The sequence below is a fragment of the Passer domesticus genome, chromosome 7, assembly GCF_036417665.1.
Source record: "Passer domesticus isolate bPasDom1 chromosome 7, bPasDom1.hap1, whole genome shotgun sequence".
In the NCBI taxonomy this organism is placed as follows: domain Eukaryota; kingdom Metazoa; phylum Chordata; class Aves; order Passeriformes; family Passeridae; genus Passer; species Passer domesticus.
Window position 1 is genome coordinate 60,096,460 of NC_087480.1, and position 19,909 is coordinate 60,116,368.

Sequence of the window (19,909 nt, forward strand, 5' to 3'; positions counted from 1 at the left end):
GTTCAGCAGAAATAGAGCAGTGGCAACATGTACACAAATAATATCCTCAGTGTGAGGCTGCCTGGAATCCAGTGAAATCACCTTGAGGGATGATGAAATCCACAGAGTCTCCTGCATTTCCCACAGCTGTGCAAAATGAGGAAATGACCCAGGGGTCTGTGGCTGCTCAGCTAATTGTGAGGCAGTTACTGCACAGCAGAGAAGTTTCTCTTTTAAAAGAGAAAAAACTCTGTTTGGTAGAAAACAGGGAATTTGTGTTAATAAGGGAATAAGGGAAAAATCTAATTTTGCATTTTCAGCTGTATCACCATCATGGCCTTGGTGTTTTCCTGTGGGATTTGTCCTGACTGAGCAGTGTAGTTCAGGTGCTTTGAGGGTGTGAGAGCAGCAGGAGCAGAGACAGAATTGATGCAGACAATAAGTTTTGCCTGGTGTAGTTTAACTACAAATAGGATGAAGTTTCCATTTGATCCTACTCAGCACTCTGGTGTTTGTTGGGTACTTGAGAGGACTCTTTTACCTCCAAAACTTTTTGTAAGGCTCCTTTCAGATCCTGTCAGGGACAGGGAGCAGCGAGGCTCAGTTATCAGAAAAGGTGTTGGAAGACATGCTTTCATGCCAGAGGATAATAGTTCCAATGAAGCACTTACAATCCCCTTTTCTTGTGTGTGTTTTTTATCTATATTTCTCATCTCAAAAGCTCTCATCCTCTGGCAACGTGCTGCCTTTAATCTGCAGCACTCCGGTGTGTCGCGTTCTGTGGCGTTCCGAGGTTAAAGAGGGAGCCTAATCTTTTTCAGACCTTTTTCATCTATTGCTGCTATAAACTGGTGGGTGGAATATAGAAGAGCTCCAGTGCATAAATATGTAGCTCCTTTTTGGCTTTGAACGTGGGCTCACAAAGCAGTGGTAGTGCACTTCTGTGGGGCCGTCTCGGAGTTGGAAAGAGTTGCTATTAGTGGATTATTAGTCCACATCCCTATGGGGAATCACTGATATTTCTAGTCCAGTCTTCAGACACTCACAAAAGAGTTTAAAAGCAGGCACATCCAGCTGGAAAACCTGCCTTTTCCTGTATCTTTTCAAATGCTGGGGTTTTTTCTCTGATTTGTTGGCGTTTATCCTCCTCTATTGATCTGTTTGTTTCAAAATGAGCACTTTAATTTCTGTAAAACCACTTAAAACAATAGTGGACGAGCCAGATGTTGGCATTATTTTGCTGGCTGGCTGTGTAAACTGTGCTTCTGCCTCTGTGTTGCTACAAAAGCGTGGTGCAGTGGAGGAGCCAGGCACAATCTTCTTGTCTGGATTTTCAGTGGGACAGGAGAGAGAAGAGATATTTGTCCCTCTGAGCCATAGAAAACTGCTGGGTAAGCCTGGGTGCCTCATGTAATTTCACACAGACTTTCTAACAAAAGTTTAAGGTCTTAAAAAGCCAAAGGGTCAATATTTAGACTGTAAGTTATTACTAAATTACAGCAATAATAAAGTGGCTCATTTGTCATGGGCAGCTGAGAGTGAGGCTGCAGATTTTCCATCTTTACCTGCTCAGGAAAGCAGAACCCAAGCCCTCCCTTGGTTCCTGGATCATCTGGATTTTGCACACTTCTGTCTGTGCTGGCTTCAAGAAAAAGTAGGAGGCACCATTAAGTGTGTTACAGCCTTTTGGGAAACAGCTGTTGTGCTTCCAAGTGCTCTCACTGCACTCTTCTGCTACTGGTGGATTGAATTAATTCCATTTATTGTTGTGTTCTGTGTTCAGTGCAGTGCTTTCCTGTTAAATGGATGAGATGACAGATATTTTTACCTCTCCAAATTTTCCACATTTTGCAGCTCACTACTTGCACCATTCTACACAAATTCAGCTTCAGGAATTTAAAAATCAATACGCAGGTTCAGCTTACATTGCGCACAGTGAAAAAAAATGAAATATTATCCTGGGCTTGATGTGTTTGGGTGTTGTGTCATATTTCCCAGCCACAGGAGGAATTAATTACAGGAATTCTGGGTGCACTAATGGCATCTGCTCCCTGGTGTTCCCTCTCTAATGTGCATCCTGCTATTAGCAGTGGGCTTGCAGGGGATGCAGCTGAGCATCGTTTTGTGGAGCAAACCAAGGCAGGACCCAGCTCCTTGGAGCTGTGAAACAATTGCTGAGCTGAGCCAGAGCCTCTCCAGCCTCAGAGCCTGCTCTGTATTCCTGCCATGCGCCGCTATATGCATCATTATAGGAGCTGCCTGTATTTATGTGAGGTAATAGAATTTTATTGGGAGATATAATTCAAAACCTTTATTAAATTTACGCCAAAACACGGACGGGCTGTGATGTTTAAATATTCATGGATGGACTAAGAGGACTGAGTTCTTATTTTATATATATTTTTAAAAATTGATGTTTATCAGCACCAGACAGTTTTGTTATGGAGGCTTATAAGAAACAGGGTATAACTCAATGTTTGCTTTTAACCCCTCGTTAATGTTCACACTTTGATGTTTTTGGCAATACACAAGTATTTTCTCAACAAGTAAATGTGCATGCACAATTTTAAGTATTTTAGTTTCTTTTTCTTGATGTTCAGTGTCACTTCTTGCTCTGCTTTCTTGCACAAAAAACCTTTGCTGCAGAATTTAGCATTGTAATTAAGTGCTGTGTCTGTGCACATGCAGTGCAACACACAGTGGGATTTTTTAATGTTCTCAGAGGTTACAAAACATGTAACTCGTTGTCTTTTGAATCCATCAGAGAAAATATGGGGCTCCACCTCCCATGAAGCTGCCACCTCCTTACAGAGCCCTCGAAAGGCACCACGCAGAGGAGGCTGCTCTGGATGAAGAGGAGGATGAGGATGCTTGTGCAGAGGGTGAGTACTGCTCCAATCATTGCACCGGATCGCATTTGTGGGACGCAATCAGCTGCTGATAAACCTTTTATTGCCTGTGGGAAGTGGTGCTCAGCATCAATCCTCAACCTGGTTTGTAACGTAGATGGTTCTTCTCCCCAGGCAGGCCCCAGAGCTCAGCTCTCCTGAGGAGATACAGGAGGGGCTGAGTTTATTTTCAGCCCCAGAACATCCAGGCTGTGTCTGGAGGAGTTGTTTGGGCAGAGGTGTCAGCAGTGCCTGGGGATGTTCTGTTTTACTGCTCTGATTTCAGTGGTAGTCCAGCAGTTGTAGGTTGAGGACCACTGGTGCAAAAAACCAGAAATCCTGAGCTGATCCCAGGCAGTGCTGTTCAAGCAAGATAAGTTCCTTTAAAAAGAGAATTCTGCTGATTTGTTGTTTTGGTGCTCTGCTGAAAAAGGGATTCCCTGGTTTTGTAGCACTCTGCATATTTTGTTGGTGGTTTTTGTTTTTTGTTTTCATTTGCAGTTGTCCCATTTTGGGTTTGGCAGTGGTTTGTGGTGATGCTCACTCTGTGGAAGGGCAGGGACTGAGGAGTGGGGAGCAGTGCAAGTGGAGAGCTCCTGGCAGCATGATTTAGATTCCAGCTGCTTTTGAATCACAACTTTGGTTAATTACAACTTTGGTTAAATAGAATATTATTATCTATAGCTTATCTTGAAATAAAATATTTAGGAATACTGAACTTGCAATTAGGAGTCCTAAATTACTTTCTAAAATCAGTTACTTTTTTTTTTTAATCTTTATGTTCCTTTGAACCAAATCTGCATAAGGTGAGATGAGGCCTTGACCAACCTGGTCTAGTGAAAGGTACCCCTGCCCGTGGAATGAGATGATCTTTAATGTCCCATCCATCCCTGTAACATTCTGTGATTCTCTGTGGGCTTTTGCTGGGGTTTAGTTTGGTTTTTTGAGGTTTTTTTGCTACAGTGATTTTTCTCATCATCTTGAGCTCTCAAACAGACTGGGTAAAACTCCAATTGTAACAAACTCATTCCAGCTCGTTATTGAAGTTCTAATTCCCAGTTAAAGGATAGGGGTGATAAGTAGGCTGACACCTGAGTTATCTAATTAGGATATGCCTCAATCCAAGTCCTTGCTGGGCCTAAGTTAATACTTTGCACAGAAGTAATTCCTTATTCATGGACTTGGTCATTTTTTAGCTCTCCTGCCATCCCTAATGATATTGCTGGCTGAGGCTGGAAGCTGAAAAGGTAAAGCTGCTGCTGATATTAAATTCATCAATCCTACCAGACTTGGCAGCAGCACACAGATCTGTTCAGGGGAATCTCCTCTCTTTCCTTTCTGCTGACTGAAGTTGAATGTTTTGCTGTAGCCATCTTTTCCATGAATCTTGGGAAACAGAGATGTATTCTTCCTCACCTCATTCTGTTCCTTTAAAAATTAAGAACAGGCCAAGGAAGCTTAAACTAAGTTTGTGCCTCAGCCCTTGCAGTAAAAAGCGTGTTAGAAATGATCCAAGTGTACTTAATGACATTAAGCATCTTGGCAGCTGTGGAATGGCCTTTTACGGAGTCCCTGCTCTGTGATCACTTGAAAAACAAAGTTTTCTCTGCAAATTCCAGCACAGTGTTGTTTTTTTTAATTGCTTGATGCTCACAACTTCTGTCCTGGTTCTTGAGCACCTTTCCCAGAAATCCCAACCCAGACAAGAACTTGTCTTTCTGAGCTGCCCATTTGTGTTTTCATATTGTCCCCTACCCACTTATCCAACTCATTCTGCTGGGTTTGGAACTTAACTAAAAATACATCAACAGGTGAGCTGGATTTATTGTCTTCCTTATTTAAAAGATAAAGTTCCTTCCAAAAGGAAGATGTGGTGTCAGCCCAGGTAAATTCACATCATAACCTCTCCTTTATTTGCTTCCTGGAGTTCTCAATCTCTGTCACAGCATGGAAAGCTTTGGAGGGCATTTTGAGGTGGGACAGCTGTTAAACCTGTCCTCTTGTTTTGCTCCTAATAGATTTTACTTCATTTTTTAGCATTCTTATTAACACAGCTGCAGTGTCAGGAACCTGCTCATCAATTTCTTTCAAACTCCAGAAATACTTTATTTGCTCTGCTTGACATTTTTTGTCCTTGCTTATCAATTCTCTCAGCCCTCCCTCTCATCTTTTGTCTCCACATCCTCCATCATTCCCAGACTGAGAAAGCAGAGCATTGTTAGTCTTCCTGCCATATTTGAGAATTTTTCTTTCCTTTCTGTCCCATCCATATGGCCTCAGAATCTCCATGTTTTGTCTGTTTTCCCCTTACAGTGGCTAAATAACCTTTTGGTGTTGATTTAATTTCCCCTAAAGTCTAAACCCACTTGCCTTTTGGCAATGCTCCCTTTTATTTCTGCTTTCCCACTGCTGAAACTGTTTCCCATTGCTGACCTGGAACCTGAATTCCTGTTTGGAGCAAGCAGTCATTTCTTGTACATGTTCCCCCTTTTCTTTCCAAGAGTTGGTTCTGATCCAAAGAGGGAAAATCCTTGTTGGGAATAGAGCTGTGAGGTAGTTTTTGGTTTAGAAACTCCAGACATGTCCTCTATGTTTCTGTGGTTTAAGAAGTTTAAAGTTCCAGGTGTTTTGTTGTTTGGCTTTGGTTTTTTTTTCAGATGTGACTCTTGCACCCAAGACCTTTTAGTTTCAGGTCTGCTTCTCCTTTGTTTCACGCCCCCAGTACTTCCAGCATCATTTCCCAAGTTCTTAGGTGGCTTTTCCTTGACTTTGAAGGCAAGTTGAAAGTTGTATTTCCTCTTGTTTTATTCCTTCTTCTGGTGGCACTGCCAAATCTTTATCTATGCCCAGCTCTAACCCTGTGTGTGGGTTTTGTTTTCTCTTTGCTTTGAGGTTGCTCTTTCAAGGCTTTCAGTTTGTGCATGGAAGCAGTTCTGCACAACTTGCAGCGTGTCCATCCTGCTGCAAAAGCAGCTTTCAAAATGCTTCATCCTCCAGGCTGAAACATTTTGGAGTTTTCCCTTCCCATGCTTGCCTGTGGCAGAGCCTGTTTAGGAGAAAGAAGTTTCATTTAGACTCCCCAAATCTGAAAAACACCGGATTGTGAACGGGGATTTTTTTTTCTTTTTTTTTTTTTAATAAAAGGAGGGGAAGGCACACAAAGAAGCTGTTTGTGCTTGTGAGCAGCTGTGCTGCAGGCATCAGTAGGTACTGGAGTGTTTTCCTGGGGTGGGGATGGCTGGAGGTGTGCTCCAAGAACCTGCTAATGGACTTGTGTGCACCCCGTGGTGGCTTATTGCCATAATGAGGGCTTGGTAGTAAAAAGAAGCAGAGGAAATGGATGGGCAGAGCACTTTGTAATGGAATTTTTGGTGAGGTTTTCCTTGGGGGAATTCCTGGCTGTACAATTTGGATATGCTTTTGTGACTGAGTTGCAGCAAAGGTAAATTAGACAGGAGAGAGCTGAAAAAGCGTTCTAGAATTACTGAAAGGACAACTGTTGAAAGAACTTGAAATCCTTCATTTCAATTGCTGTTCTGTCTTTAGTGGAATCCTTTGTCAGTTAGTTGACTGAGATCGATCTGGTTGGTTTCAAAAAAGTCCAAAATAATAAAAATAGATGGTAATAAAAACTTTGTGGAAGGTGGCTTGGATAATGGACTAAGCTACTGCAGTGCTCAGACTTCCTGTCTGCAAGGATATTTAACTGTATCTAATAAGGGGATAATAATGCCCCCTTCCTCTTATTTTGTCTCTAGATAATGTGGAAATCAATGAAGCTCTAAGAAAGCATAATGATTTATCTTCCTAAGATGCCTTTTTGAGGAACAGTGATTTCTCTGCTAAAGCAAGAGATTTTAAAACTTCTCTGGTATCTGGACTTTGCATTCTTGACTCAGAGGGTGGGGAGGCCCTGGCATGGAGAAGATGTGGATTCCCCATCCCTGGAAGTGTCCAAAGCCAGGTTGGGTGAGCTTTAAGGCTCCATTCAACCCAAACCATTCCATGGTTCTGTGATCCCCCATTGTGGTAAATCTGTGGGTGCGGGAGGGTTGGGATGGGGTTGGGCAGCTCTTAACGCACCTGAGGATTTTGGCAGCATCCAGGTGCCAGTGAGGTCTCTGATGAATAAGAGCAGAAAAATAAAAGATGGGAAAAAAGGAATCCAGGTCAGCTGAGACTCTGAGGAAGGTATGGCCAGGTTGGTGGGGTGGGCAGGAGCAGGATGGCTGGAAGTGTCTGTGCACTGCTGTGGGCAAGGATGGCAACGTGAGGATCAGCACTTTGGGAAAATGCCAGGATTATTAACAGATGACTAAATAAAAGCCAACCCACTCATAATTCCTGGGAATCTCACTGTTTGGAGTCTGGTGTGTGCAAAGGTGTGCTGAAACAGAGGAAAAGCAATCCTAACTTTTACTTTTAATTTTGGGGGGGATCAGCTGAAAGTGTTGATCTCCAGTGGAGGCAGCTGGTGCAGCCAGGCACTGCCTCTCCAATAGATGTCACTGCAATCAACAGCAAACAGAGATGATGCTCACAGGGGAAGATGTAGCTTGGAAAAAAGCTTCAAGCTTTTTGAAAGTAAAACATTGCAAAAGTAGTAATTGTGCAAGATTTAATGTTCTTAAATATAGTACCAAGTGTGTTTAATACAGTGGATTTCCTTAGATCAGGCAAGAGCCAGGATTAGACAGACAGAGCAGAGACTTTCATTTTTCAGCTCTGTGTTAATCTCTATTTAATGTGACTCTGTGCTGCTAATCTTCTTTTCCCATTCTTCTTCTGACCCATAATTAGCTCAAATGCGTGGGGTTTGTAAGCAGCCCTGAGATCAGATCCAGAACGTGCTGGGCAGAGCCACAGAGCTGCCCTGCCACACTGGGATGGGTGAGGGAGGTGCTGGCACTGCACTTTGAGGCTGTGGGCTCCTTTGGGGTTTTGTTGTTGGGCTGGTTTCTTCACTCTCTTTGTGAGTCACACGCACAGTTATCATCTGATGAAGTATTGCAAGAGGAAATTACATTTTTGATGAAGTAATAGTAAAATTGCAGCTGGGACTTCTTGTGGTTTTTTACTGTGTGCTTGACATAATGCACTGAACAGATGGCTGTGTGTGTGCTGTGAGACATATTCTAAAGGAAGGACAATGAACTTTAAAAACGAACAAATTAATGATATTAACGAAATAACTGAGTATTCTGAGTTGTTTTAAATGTAGCTTTTGGAAAAGAGAATTAGTAGGACTTCCCAAAATAACTAAGTATGTTTATAAATTCAGAGAGAGATTTTTATCTTTGCTTTTTTTTTTAATTACTAAATTAAGGATTTTGAGTCTTTTCAGCATTTCAGTTCAGCATTCATTGCAGCAAAACTAATATTGCTTGTTTGGGGTTTCAACAAAACACAAGTTATGATGAAGTTTGAGCCTTTTTATGCTTATAATGACAGATTGGTTTTGTTTTCTGACATTAAAAAAAAACCAAAACAAAACAAGCAAACCCTGTGCCACAAGCACATACCAGTGTTGGGAAACTGCAGCATCGGAGAACAACGGATTTAATGAAGCCGTTTGTGGGAGAGAAATTAATTTTTAACCCCTGTAGCTCGCAGGAAGAAGGATGCTCAGATAAATAAGATTATTAACTGCTCCTTTGCCATGCAGTGGGTCATTAAGCAGGAAGGCACCTGCAGCTGCCAGCCACACAGCCACGCTGGGGGTGACTGGTGTTTGGGGATGGAGATGTCATTCGGATGCTGGCAGAGCACAAACAGCAGCTGGGAGCATCCGTGGGTCAGATGTGGGAATCCAGGGATCTGCTGCTCCCTGCGTGCTTCCACAGGCAGCTCTCCTCTGCTGGCAGATGTGACTGGGAGCTTGTGGGCAGCCCGAAATTAATATAATTGATGGCATCTCGTAATAGAAACAGACAGACGGTTTGCCCTTAAGGAGAGAAAAATCTCAGCAAAATAGGCCCAAGGTCGTCAGAAGAAAGACAAGCCCTGAGCCTGTGTGTGATGAGGATTTGAGCTGCTTACAGCCCTGAATGTTTGTCAGGAATGCAGATTTCCTGAGTACATGCTGGTACAGCAATGGTACAAGGGGGTTTCCCAGGTAAGGATTCACGTCTGTCTCTATGTCGTGTTTGTTTCCAGCAAGTCATTTTTTAAGCATTTTTAGTGATAATTTAGAACTAGTGAAGTGCTGGAGAAAGAAAATAATAGCAGAGATCTTTTTTTTTTCCTTCAGTTTGAAGCATGGACATATAGCATGATTGGAATATTGAATGCATTTAACATCTTTAAAATATTTTCTCTTGTGTTTGCTTATAAATCATTGCTTCTGTATGTGCCAGTGCTTAACATTCTTGTATACAAAACTGACTGGAGCACACAGTGCTTAAAGTATAAGAATTCGTAGCATTAAATTTCTTGCTGTATAGAATAATCTACTCTTCCATAACTGTTATTGTAATGCAGAGACAGATGGCTGAATTTTCTTCACTTTGCTTGTTAAGAATGTGTTAGGTAAATGTTTTTAGACTAAAATAAAAAGCTGCTGGGAATCTAAACTGAATATTCAGCATTTTCGTGGCTGAAGGAGGCAAAGCAAGAATAAAGCAATGTGATAGTAAACAAATGAGCTATTTGCAATGAAGGATAATCTAATCTTTAAATATTGCCTGAGATTGCATTTGTTCTTAGGTAAGATCTTTTCTTCCAACACCAGCCAGGTACCCAGAGAATAGCACTGAGATGCTGGGCATGAAATACCCTGATTTGATGTTAGAAGGTTATTACATTGTCTGGGGCTTGGTGCAGGTGGCTGATGTTGTTTGGGATCTTTGATCTCGCTCCGGTGCTACAGATAAGTAATTTCAGATAGAAGATAATGTCTGTGGTGTAAATCTGTAAACACAGGCACAAACTTGCTAAGAGAGGATGATCCAAGTAGGTCTTTATGTATTGCTCTCACCAAAGTACTCTTTAATATCACTGCAATGACTTGCAACCAAAAATATGTTAAAAGGATGTAAATATTTAAATAGGTAAATGAAAGGCAGACACCGGCTCGTAAAAGGTGGTTATGTGTTTATATTCTTGACTAATAACTTGATTTTTAGATGGGAAGTTATCTTTCATCATTGCCACCGTAAATGATGTTGCTCCAGTGCACAGAGAAAAAAAAAAATTAAAAAGAAAACTCCACAGTGCCTCATGTCTTGCCCAGACTAGCACAGCATTGCTTCTAGTTAGAATACAGAGCAGATTATTTGCATAATAGCTCTGTAACAAAATTATCTGCTTGGTTTAAGCAGTAGCTCTCCCAATACCTAGTGGAAGTAAGGCTCTAACAGAAGGGAAATATAAAAAATGCTAAATGACAATAATTTTATTCTTTGCAGACATTACCTAGTTTTGCACAGTATTGCAGCAATTGAGGCAGCTGTCCAGAATCACTTCTTGAACTGTCAGGAGAAAGTTGAAATAATTTTTTGCTTCTCAGTCTAAAGACGTGATTCTTCCTTATTCCCTGTCGTGTCATCACTTTGAGCAGGTGTGTAATTGCTCTTTATCAGGGTAGGTGGCATTTAAAGAGCAATCCAGAGTATTTATCTCTAGGTGTGCTGGCTGCAGTGCACTGTGACTGTGAATTTTCTCTGTGACCAGTGAAAATTTGCTTTATGCCTTGTAATGGCCACGTGTGTATTGAAAACTGATGGCAAGCTAAAGACATTAGGAAGGAAATCTATATGTAGATATATTTGTGTGTGTGTGCTGGCTGCATTAGATGAGCATCTCTATTTTCAAATTCAGAACACTTTGGCCATATTGGCTTTAGGGGAGAGGTGGCAGCTGGCTGAAGGGCAGGTGGTTCTTTCTGCTGCCCCAGAAGCAATAATGAGCCTTTTATAATCAGTGTGGTGATGTGCATGTCTGTTTTCTTCATCAGTGCTTGGAGACCGTGGCTTGTGCTTCCCTCTCCCTGCTTCCCCAAAAAGTTTTTGGAGGAAATGTTATATTCTGAAGTTGCCCCTGGATCCCTGGAAGTGTCCATGGCCAGGTTGGACAGGGCTTGGAGCAGCCTGGGATGGTGGAAGTGATTTGGATCATTTGTCCTTGGTGCCCAGCTGGAGCAGGAATTGTTTTGTGTCCCTGCTCTGTGCAGAGCTCCCCATCCCCTCATGTGAAGCCCAGCCCCACACACTAAAGCAGCTCAGAGTCTGAAAATAAAAACCCCAAAACCTGAGGCATCATGTGGTGGATTGAGGGAGCCAGGAGAGCTCTGTGCAAGGATGAGCACGGGCAGCTTGTGAGTGAGGGCTGGGAAAGAGGTGGGGAGGGATTTTGTGAGGAATGGGGAGCTCAGCAGAACCTTTTGGGGCCTGAAGGATTTGTGTGTGCAGGAGGGATGATGGAGATGGAGATGGACATGGGCAGGCCTTGCACAGGGACACGGGGATGGGGAAAGTTGTGAGGGCTTCAATGAGTACTGCATTGAAAATTGGATTGAAATTGGATTCCTACAGATTTCTGTGGGAAATTCACCTGGCCTGGGTGTGCAGGAAGGTGTGAGCTCCACTTTGAGCTTTTCCTGTGGCTGGAGCCTTCCTGAGGCCTTCCCTTGGGGGAATTCTCTGCCTTTATTAAAGTGTGAGCTCACACCGAAGCCTTTCCCCCAGTCAGGGTATTTATCAGGTTTCTCTCCTGCCTATTTTCATGAACTTTTTACAGCACCTTTGGGATCCCTGCTCCACCATGAGATTTTTTTGCCAGTCCAGAGGTTTGGGGGCAGCAGCTTGGATTGCACATGCTGTGTTCCTGTAGAAAAACAGAATAAAACTAGCTACCCTATTAGACCTAAGCTTCATTTCTACTAAGAGACTGAAATATAATTAATAAACACTGGAGCATGACCCCTGGACTGCCATTGGGAGGACCTGGCATCTCTTTGGTGGGTTGCCATCTGTTGGATGTCTTGCTTGGCCATCTGTCATAAGAGACACGAAGCATCTTGAGACCTGTGGAGCTCCACACCACAGTTCCCAGAGGGCAGGTGGCCCTGTAAATTTTAAAATGAAATAAAATAGAAAGCAGGATCCTTAGAGCTCCAGCTTACCCTAAAGACAGTGTTTATTACTGAGGAGTAAGTTGTGGATGCATCTGAATCATCTTATTTGATGGCTAAATTCCATAAGAGGGAAAAAAATCAATTTAATATCCAGCCAAAAGAATTACAGTAAAAATTACCATACCCCACTCTTACTTTTCCCTCAGGTGTTTATTTTTTAACTTTCTCTTAGTTGATTTGCTCCTCCAGTCAGAGTGGAAAAAGTGAGTATTTAATATAGTAAAGTTTATCCATTTAGCTCTTCCTCCTGGATTAATCCTTGGAGATGGATTTCTTTTGCCAGAAGGAAGAAGAGAGAGAGCTTGACATATTGCAAGTCTCTGCTCACATACATCATCAATTTCCGGATTATAATTTGTTTCATTTCAAAAATGCCCAAAGCTTAATGCATTAATATCTTTATTTTGTTAAATACATTAGAAGAGAAGCTATTTGTTGTATAATAACATATTTTGGTACTGAAAAAAAAAAGAAATCATCTCTTCAAATACTCTGTTCACTTCTTTGTGATACAATTTTTCTCCTGCAGAAAAATGAATGCCTTGCTTAGCACCTCTTATTTGAAGGAAAGGTGTCTGACCCTGGCACTTTTAATTTACTCTTTTGTGGAAGAGAAAACAGATCTGCCAAGCTCTGTCCTTTGGAGAGCTTAAAAATAATCAGAATAGAATTTCCAATACAAAATATTGTTTTATTTAATCAAATCTATCAAGTGTTATGATGTCATAAGTGCAGCACAAACCTGATTAACTTCTCCAGTAGACTCTCAGGACAGCTGATTAAATAAGGTTTATGGCTTATTTAGGGAGAGCATGCAACTGCTTCGTGATCTCACAGGATTATTCAGTGGGGGATTTGTGTGGAGAGGAATTGTTATCCCTCCCTCTGTTGGGGTTCCCCTGCCCCAGCTGATGGGACAGGAATTTGGCAGCTGTAAATGCAGAGGTTGCTGCTTGACTAACACTGGAAAAAGATATGTGTTCTCATGAGCACTGATTTTCAGTTTATTTCATGTGAGACAGTTGAAAATTCTTCCTAAAACTCTTTCTGTCTCATTTTAGGACGAGATCTTTGAATGAGTTCTTTATTTAGTTGGTGCCTTTCTCTTTTGGAATACCAGCCATAGCCCAGCAGTGTGTATTCAGCCTGGAAGTTTGTATTTTAGGAGTCTGTCTACACGAGAAGTGTTCTCTTTGTCATCCTCTCTGATGAAAACCTCCTCCAGGAAGGAGGAATGGATTTGGAGGAGTCTGGCACGAGAGCTGACTTGGGCAGAGGAGGGAGGAAGGACCTTCTCCTTCATCTCCACTTCTCCTGGGCTAAAACAGGATCTAAAATCAGAGTGCTGGGCTGTGATTGACACATCAGACACCAGAAACTGGGTCGTGAGAGCTGAATAAATGGAAATACCTAGCAAAAAAGAATTATTATTGTGTATTTATGAGCAGAAGGGGCCTCACAGTGGAATTGTAGGGGTGCATTTGTTTTGTTCCAAGGTGCAGAAATCTGCAGCAGTGCCAGGTGTCGCAGTCATTTTTCACTCATGTTTCATTTTACCTCAGCAATCAGAGGCAAGTTGTGACATTGGGAAACTCAGGTTTGTACCTAAACAGAGCCTGGTGACTCAAGTACAGTTTGATACTCAAAAGTGGTCAGGTAGTTTGTAAATGTTTGAGGAGCTGCAGTTAGTTTGATGGAAGACAGAGCAGAGTATGAACCTAACAAAATACTGATAAAATATATTAAAATAATAATATAACATATAAAAATTAATGATAGTAATACTGATATAATAAATACTGCCTAAATTTGAAAAAAATGAGATAAACCATCTGAGTAGCATTGTGGGGCTGGTCAGGTCTTTTCCATGAGTGAACTCACTGTCACCTCCTGTCCCCCTAAAAGCTAGATATGCAGCTTTTTAATATTTAGCTGCTTTTTAATTTAAATTGGCTTTGCATTTCATATAAATCGAACACTTTCTGCTTTTAACACGCACTGGAAGTTTTAAAAGGCAATCTGCATAGAGATCTGAGCATACTCTGACCCATTAGCATAATTTTCCTGAATAGCTTTTTTCATTTAAAGTATGTGTGCACCCAGAGAATTGAGAGGAATCTGGACCCAGCACTGACCGTAGTAAAAATCCAGCTTTTGCCTTTTTCCCCAGCAGCCTGAAACAAAGAGCTTTTCTCTCCACAACCCCTTCAGAGGGAATGGAAACAGCTTATCAAACCTGAGCAACTTGTTAGGGGCTGAGAGAGGATATTTTTCTTTGCTGGCCTGCAAATAAAAGCTGGGAGTGTGAAGCTGAGAGTTGTCAGCTGGAGAATTGTGGAAGTGTTTGTGGGGTGGCAGAGCCTCCTCTGAGGTCACTGCACAACGAGCTGTGTGTGAAACCCAGAGACAGAACCCTTGGCAAAGTGGAAATGAGGCTATTAAAAACAGGTTTGATCACCACAGACCAGCCATTATCTGCCAGGAGAATAACAATGCTTCTGTTAAATATCCCAGTTTTAAAGGAAAACGTGGCAGTAAGGGCATTTTTCTCTTGTATTAATTTTAACTGGTGTGTTTTTGTGCAGGGTTTTTATTACGAAGCTGTTGTTTGTATTTTAATTACATTCTCATGTCTCTCCAAATGCAAACAGTATATGTTGTTAGGAAAAATATAAAGTATAGAAGGAGAGCTCTTCACAATATCTGATGTAATTAATTAATTAACCAAATGTGTCATAAATTTTATATTTCCTTAAATGTTTATATAGCTTCTCTATATACTTAAAATACTTAGATCCCCATAGTAGGCCTAAAAAAGGAACATGCAATGTTAATACAATATTTTGGTGCAAGTAAATCTATTTTTGCAGTACCTAGCTTGACAGTTACAATCAATCTTCAGCAAAACAACTAAAACCTAAAAATAGAGAAGAGGATTAAAATTTATCATTAAGATTGCCATTGAATTAATTCACAGCTGAAGTAGCTGGTCATGATCAATCTTCTGTGGGCTTCTTGCTGTTGAGGCTCTCTCTGTAATTCCCAGCCCAGCTCCGTGGGCATTTTCCTGGGTTTTACACTCCCAGTGATTCATCCAGCTCTAAATCTGTTTTATCACTGTCACAGCACATTTAAAAACTGCTGTGCCAGCAAATGTAGGACTTCTGGGGTGGGGGTTTTTAATCCAAAAGTTTCATGTAGTCATTGTCAAGTCCCTGTGAGGTGGCTTTGTTGTGTCTCGGGCTCTGCTGCCACAGCAGAGAGGTTGGGACTCTCCACCACCTCTTATCCCAGTGCCCAGTGTCATTTCCTCCTCTTCACCTGCTCTTCCACAACCGGCTCCCAAGTATTTTTTTATTTTTATGGCTTGTTAGTGCTGCTGTTCTGGTTTTATGTGAAGTTTTACATTGTTGGAGTTCTTTCCTACATTTCACAGCGCCTGGCGGTTCCCCTGGAGACCTTCCTTGGAGGATGTTGTGTAGATCTTTGGACTCATCAGCACAGGCTGGGTTTGCTACTCAAAAAGTCTTTATTATCAAGTCCAAATTTCGCTAGTCCCACTCTAGAGGGAGGAGGTTCAGGCTCTTACTGCAGGTTCTTAAATTAATGGAATTAAATGAATCACTAAGTGAGAAATGTCTCCTCACCTTGACTTCTGGGAGGTGTTGTCTGTGCTGCCTCTTGAAGTTACTTACCATTGGCCCCCTAAAAATCTTCATTAGATAACAAACCCTCAGTTTCTGACAAGAGTCTGATGTGGTTCTCTTTAGTTAGACTCCATGCAGAAAGATTCCAAGATAATGGCTGTGCCCATTGCTTTGTGGGAACATTATTATTAGAGATAAAACACTGTCAGGATCAGCTTACATTGTTCCTGTCAGGGCAGGAAGAATTTAAATGTTCACAATATTCGTTTGTCTGCATTGAGACCAAGTGGAGAAGGCAATGGATTAGAATTCCCAATATTCAGGCACATCAAATGAAGGAGCAGCTCGCAAATCCAAATGTAGGGAACGGGTCATAGATCCTACCAGGGCAAAGTGAGCAGGATCAGGGCAGAAAACCTGATCCTGCCAGGAGCTGGATGAGCCTTGTGGGTCACTCCCACCTCCTGGGATCCTGTGGTTATGTGAGAGTAGGTTAGGAAAGACATTTCTGCCCCAGTTGGGAGATTCTCCAAAACTGAGGTGGGAAAGGGGTCCTTAAAGCAGCTGGAGTGTGGTGCTGGTACATCCTTAAGGATCCCTGCTGCACAGCTGGAATTTCCCTGGGACTTTGCAGTCTTTCCTGATGTTCCTGCCCTGTTCTCACACCCAGCCTTCCCTGAGAGCTGTGGGAGGCAGCAGCAGGGCTCTTTTCCTCGGGGAGCAGAGATAACTGAGCCTTATCTCCAGGATGCTCCCAGGCTGGGGAGCTCTGGGGAGTGCAGGGTGTTGCCTTTGAGTAACTTCAGCTGCACAGTGCCACAAAATGCACTGGGATATTTACATCAGAGTGTTTCTCTGGGATTTTTCTCTTAAAAAAGGTATCTACAGCAGCTGTCATTGCAGCCCACCTCACATTTAAGGATTTAATTACTTCAGAAATGCCTTCTTCTGGCATAACCACAACATGATTTATTTTTACACATCACCATTTGTATCCTCACAGTGGATTTCATCCAAAGTTTTGTTGCTCTTTGGTTGTGTTTCATCAAGCAGTGGCAGTGTGATGCTCCAGGAGGGTGTCTCCTGTCTGGAGGAAGCAGCCAGGGTCCCAGAGCTGCCAGTGCTTTGCTGCAGAGCCTGCAGGACCTCGGGAGCAGCAGCTGGAGCAGAGGCATTCCCAGCTCAGCTCCAGTGATTGCCACAGCACCCAGAGGAGGTCACTTCTGAGGAAACCAAGTGCTTTCTTGGGGGTTCATGCATCATTGGAAAGGCAAATGAGTGGAAGGATTGTGTGCAGGGGAAGGCAGATTCCCTTATAATCACCAATTATTAGCATGGGATGCTCTATTTACCACACTTCCACTTAAATCTCCTTTTAAAAGATAAACACGGGTATGAATAGACTCGTCATGTCCTTCTCATCTAATTAAAAAAAGGAAAATATGCAATATCTCTTCCTCAGAGGACTTACATGTTGTGTAATGGAAGTGCAGCCTTAGAATGAAGCTTTGGGCCTGAATAAGGAAAAAAATTCTGGGTAAAAACTCAGTTTGTGCAGAATGTTGTTGTGAAATGGTGCAAGCACTGGAGATGCTCTCTGGTGTTATGGACCACAGTTTCCCTGGTTTTCAGTCACTTTTCTCCCTGCTGTTGTCTTTGGGGGTGTGATAGTTCCCTTGATTATAGGAAGAAGTAATTAATGGTTAACAGTTTCTAAAGGCTGAAATGGTACTTGAATCAGATTGTGGAGGTTCTCATTATCCCCTTCTTCCTGGATGGGTTAACAAGCATCAGCAGAAATTTCCACTTCCTGCTGTAAAAAGTGATGTGAGGGACAGGTGGGATTTAAGGAGAGAAGGAAAGTTTCCTTCTGTGAGCTGAGAATGAGAGGTGCAAAACACAACTGGAGCCTGAGCTGGAGGGAGCAGCAAAAAGAAACTTGGAGATCCCAAATAAGAGCCCAGATCCTTCACAGAAAACATGAGGAAAAGAAGGAACCTTCAGCTGAGGGTAAGAATATTGTCTCAGGAGAGTTTAATGGCTGCTTGTTTGCACTTGAGGTCTGTATTGGCTGAGCTGTATTTGTCATATTTGTCAGGGTGTGCAGCCCACCCTGGGCTGTTTGTGGCACCTGGTGCATGCTCTCTCCCTCAAGGGATTTAAAGTAATGTTAGAGTATTCTGGCTGGCAGTATTCTGGGGAAGAAGGGGCCATGGAGCTCTTTTTCTTGACTGGGAGAATTAATTGAAGTCTGCCAAAGGGAAAATAGGAATGCTGAGTTTTGTTTTTCTCTGCAAATCATCACTTCAGGTTTGGGAAATGATTTCCAAATGGTGTAGACGGAGCAAAGTGCTGCCAAAGGGATGTCACAGGGAGATTGGAGGGGATGCTGAGTCTCTGGGCCAGGTGGGGAGCTCTCTCTGCCCCCAGGTTTGGAGATAACAGCACTCACAAGGATGTACCTCTCATCACCTGAGGGAGGGGGATTGCTGAGAACAGCATCTCTGGCCCTTCCATTTAGATTTTCGAGTACAACTGCCCTATTTTTCTCATGCTTGCTGATCACTGAGAGAAGAAGTGCAATGATTTAATGGAATTTAGAAAAGCATTACAAAAATACTCTTATTTTTTCATGAAAGCTTATGAAAACAGATGAGTGCATCGCTTTTGAGATAAGGTTTGAAGAACTGTCTGCCTCCTTGGAGCTGAATAGAGGGCTAGTGGGAAGATTAAAACAATAAGCTTATTATATTATTAGTAGTGGGAGAATTCTAAACCCCATTTGTTCAATTATGGTCCCTTCAATATGCTTATTTAGGTTCTTGTAAATTGTAATCAGTAAATTAGACGGGCTGCCCTCACAGCTCTAGGGTTAGCTTTCAAGGGACTTCCTACATTAATTTTTTTTAATGTTTGTAGTGAAATCAGGAAGGGAATTGGTTGCTTGATATGCAGGGCTGGCTGTGTGCAGGGGATGCTGCCTGCATGCTGATGTCTGTCACTGCCCAGTGAGGAGCAGTGCTGCTGCAGCGCTGCCTGAGCCGTGCTGGGGAGGGCCAGGATGGAACCAGGTTTTGTGCTGTGGGGTAAAAATGGGAGATAAACGCATTAGAACCAGCACGGGCTGATAAATGGCATCTCCAAAAGCCAGCATATGCTGCTGACAGAGATCTGAGGTGACACAAGAGGGATGGAAAATCCCCAGCATCACCTTCTGTATTCAGATATCAGCTGTTGTCTGTCTTTGTGGTCTTTTTCCCCTTTTCTTTATGTTTTGCCTTGACATATTTAATATTGAGCATTTGGTACTGAACCAAATCACCTTGCTGAGTCACCCAGAGCCTTTTCTTCCCTATTTTACCTTTTCTGGATGGACTCTCATCACACAGAGACACCGTTTTCCAAAGCAGCACCTCTTCCCTTTCAGCTCATTTACCTGGAGGTTTCAGCAGGTTTGGGAAGCAGGCTCTTCAGCCCTTTGCAATTGCTTTTATGTATCTGTCATTTAAAGAGCCTTCCTGAGAAGTGGTGGCTGGGTCTGGCGTTGCAGATAAATTGTGTGTTTGTTGCAGTACTAGATCGTGCAAACTCCAATATCCTGACCATATTGTCCCCATTTATTTCTTTTATCTCTCTGTTTAATATAATAGGACTAGTGGCTGAGGCAGGGAAACATATGCAGCCGCATAATAGTGGATTGTTTGGGAGCAGTTGTCTTCCATTTCCAGGGCTTCCCTTTGAAATGTAATTGCCTGCTAATATAACAGGGAAATATCATTGCAGGAGTGATCACTAAAGCGTTTACTCGTGCTTTTGGCTCCTGCTACATCTGTGTGGTGTTTTTTAAGAGAAGCTGGCTGCAGTATTAGCTGGTGAAATATCCTTGGTGAGATGTGTTTGCAGAAGTTGTGATGGGCATATTGTCACCGAATGTGGAAACAGCCCCGAGCAGTGCCAAAACAAGAGACACCGAGTCCCATGTGTGATGCAGCGACAACAGAATTACAATTGCCTCGTGTAAAGTATCTGGTAATGAAGGCAGATAATGGAATTCTTTGCAAAAGCAGATGCTAACTGGCTCCCCAACCCTAGGCAGCCAGCTGAAAACTGATACCAGCTGGAGGGGAGAGAAAACAGCTGAAAAAGGCATTGAAGGGAAGATGCCTTAGATGCAGGTTTGTTTAAGCAGTAAATACTTGTTTAAAATGATTTTGTGGGATCATTATTGAGAGGCAAGCTGAGCCTACCCTGACAGTGCTGTA

General features: G+C 42.5%; 1 protein-coding gene and 1 long non-coding RNA gene across 6 annotated transcripts in view; one reads left to right on the forward strand and one right to left on the reverse strand.

The window, feature by feature from the left end:
• The window catches only part of PATJ (PATJ crumbs cell polarity complex component), a 137,725-nt gene that overhangs the window by 58,203 nt on the left and 59,613 nt on the right, over window positions 1-19,909 (forward strand). For all 5 annotated transcript variants that reach the window (XM_064429066.1, XM_064429070.1, XM_064429068.1 and 2 more), the window contains one exon: window positions 2,744-2,861. In XM_064429066.1, coding sequence (XP_064285136.1) covers window positions 2,744-2,861 — 118 coding nt within the window. The remainder of the gene's footprint in view (window positions 1-2,743; window positions 2,862-19,909) is intronic.
• Window positions 10,283-11,857, reverse strand: LOC135305435 (uncharacterized). The gene is made up of 3 exons (XR_010366615.1): window positions 11,810-11,857; window positions 11,607-11,690; window positions 10,283-10,336 (listed from the first exon to the last, which is right to left on the reverse strand). It is a non-coding gene; the product is annotated as an uncharacterized LOC135305435 (long non-coding RNA).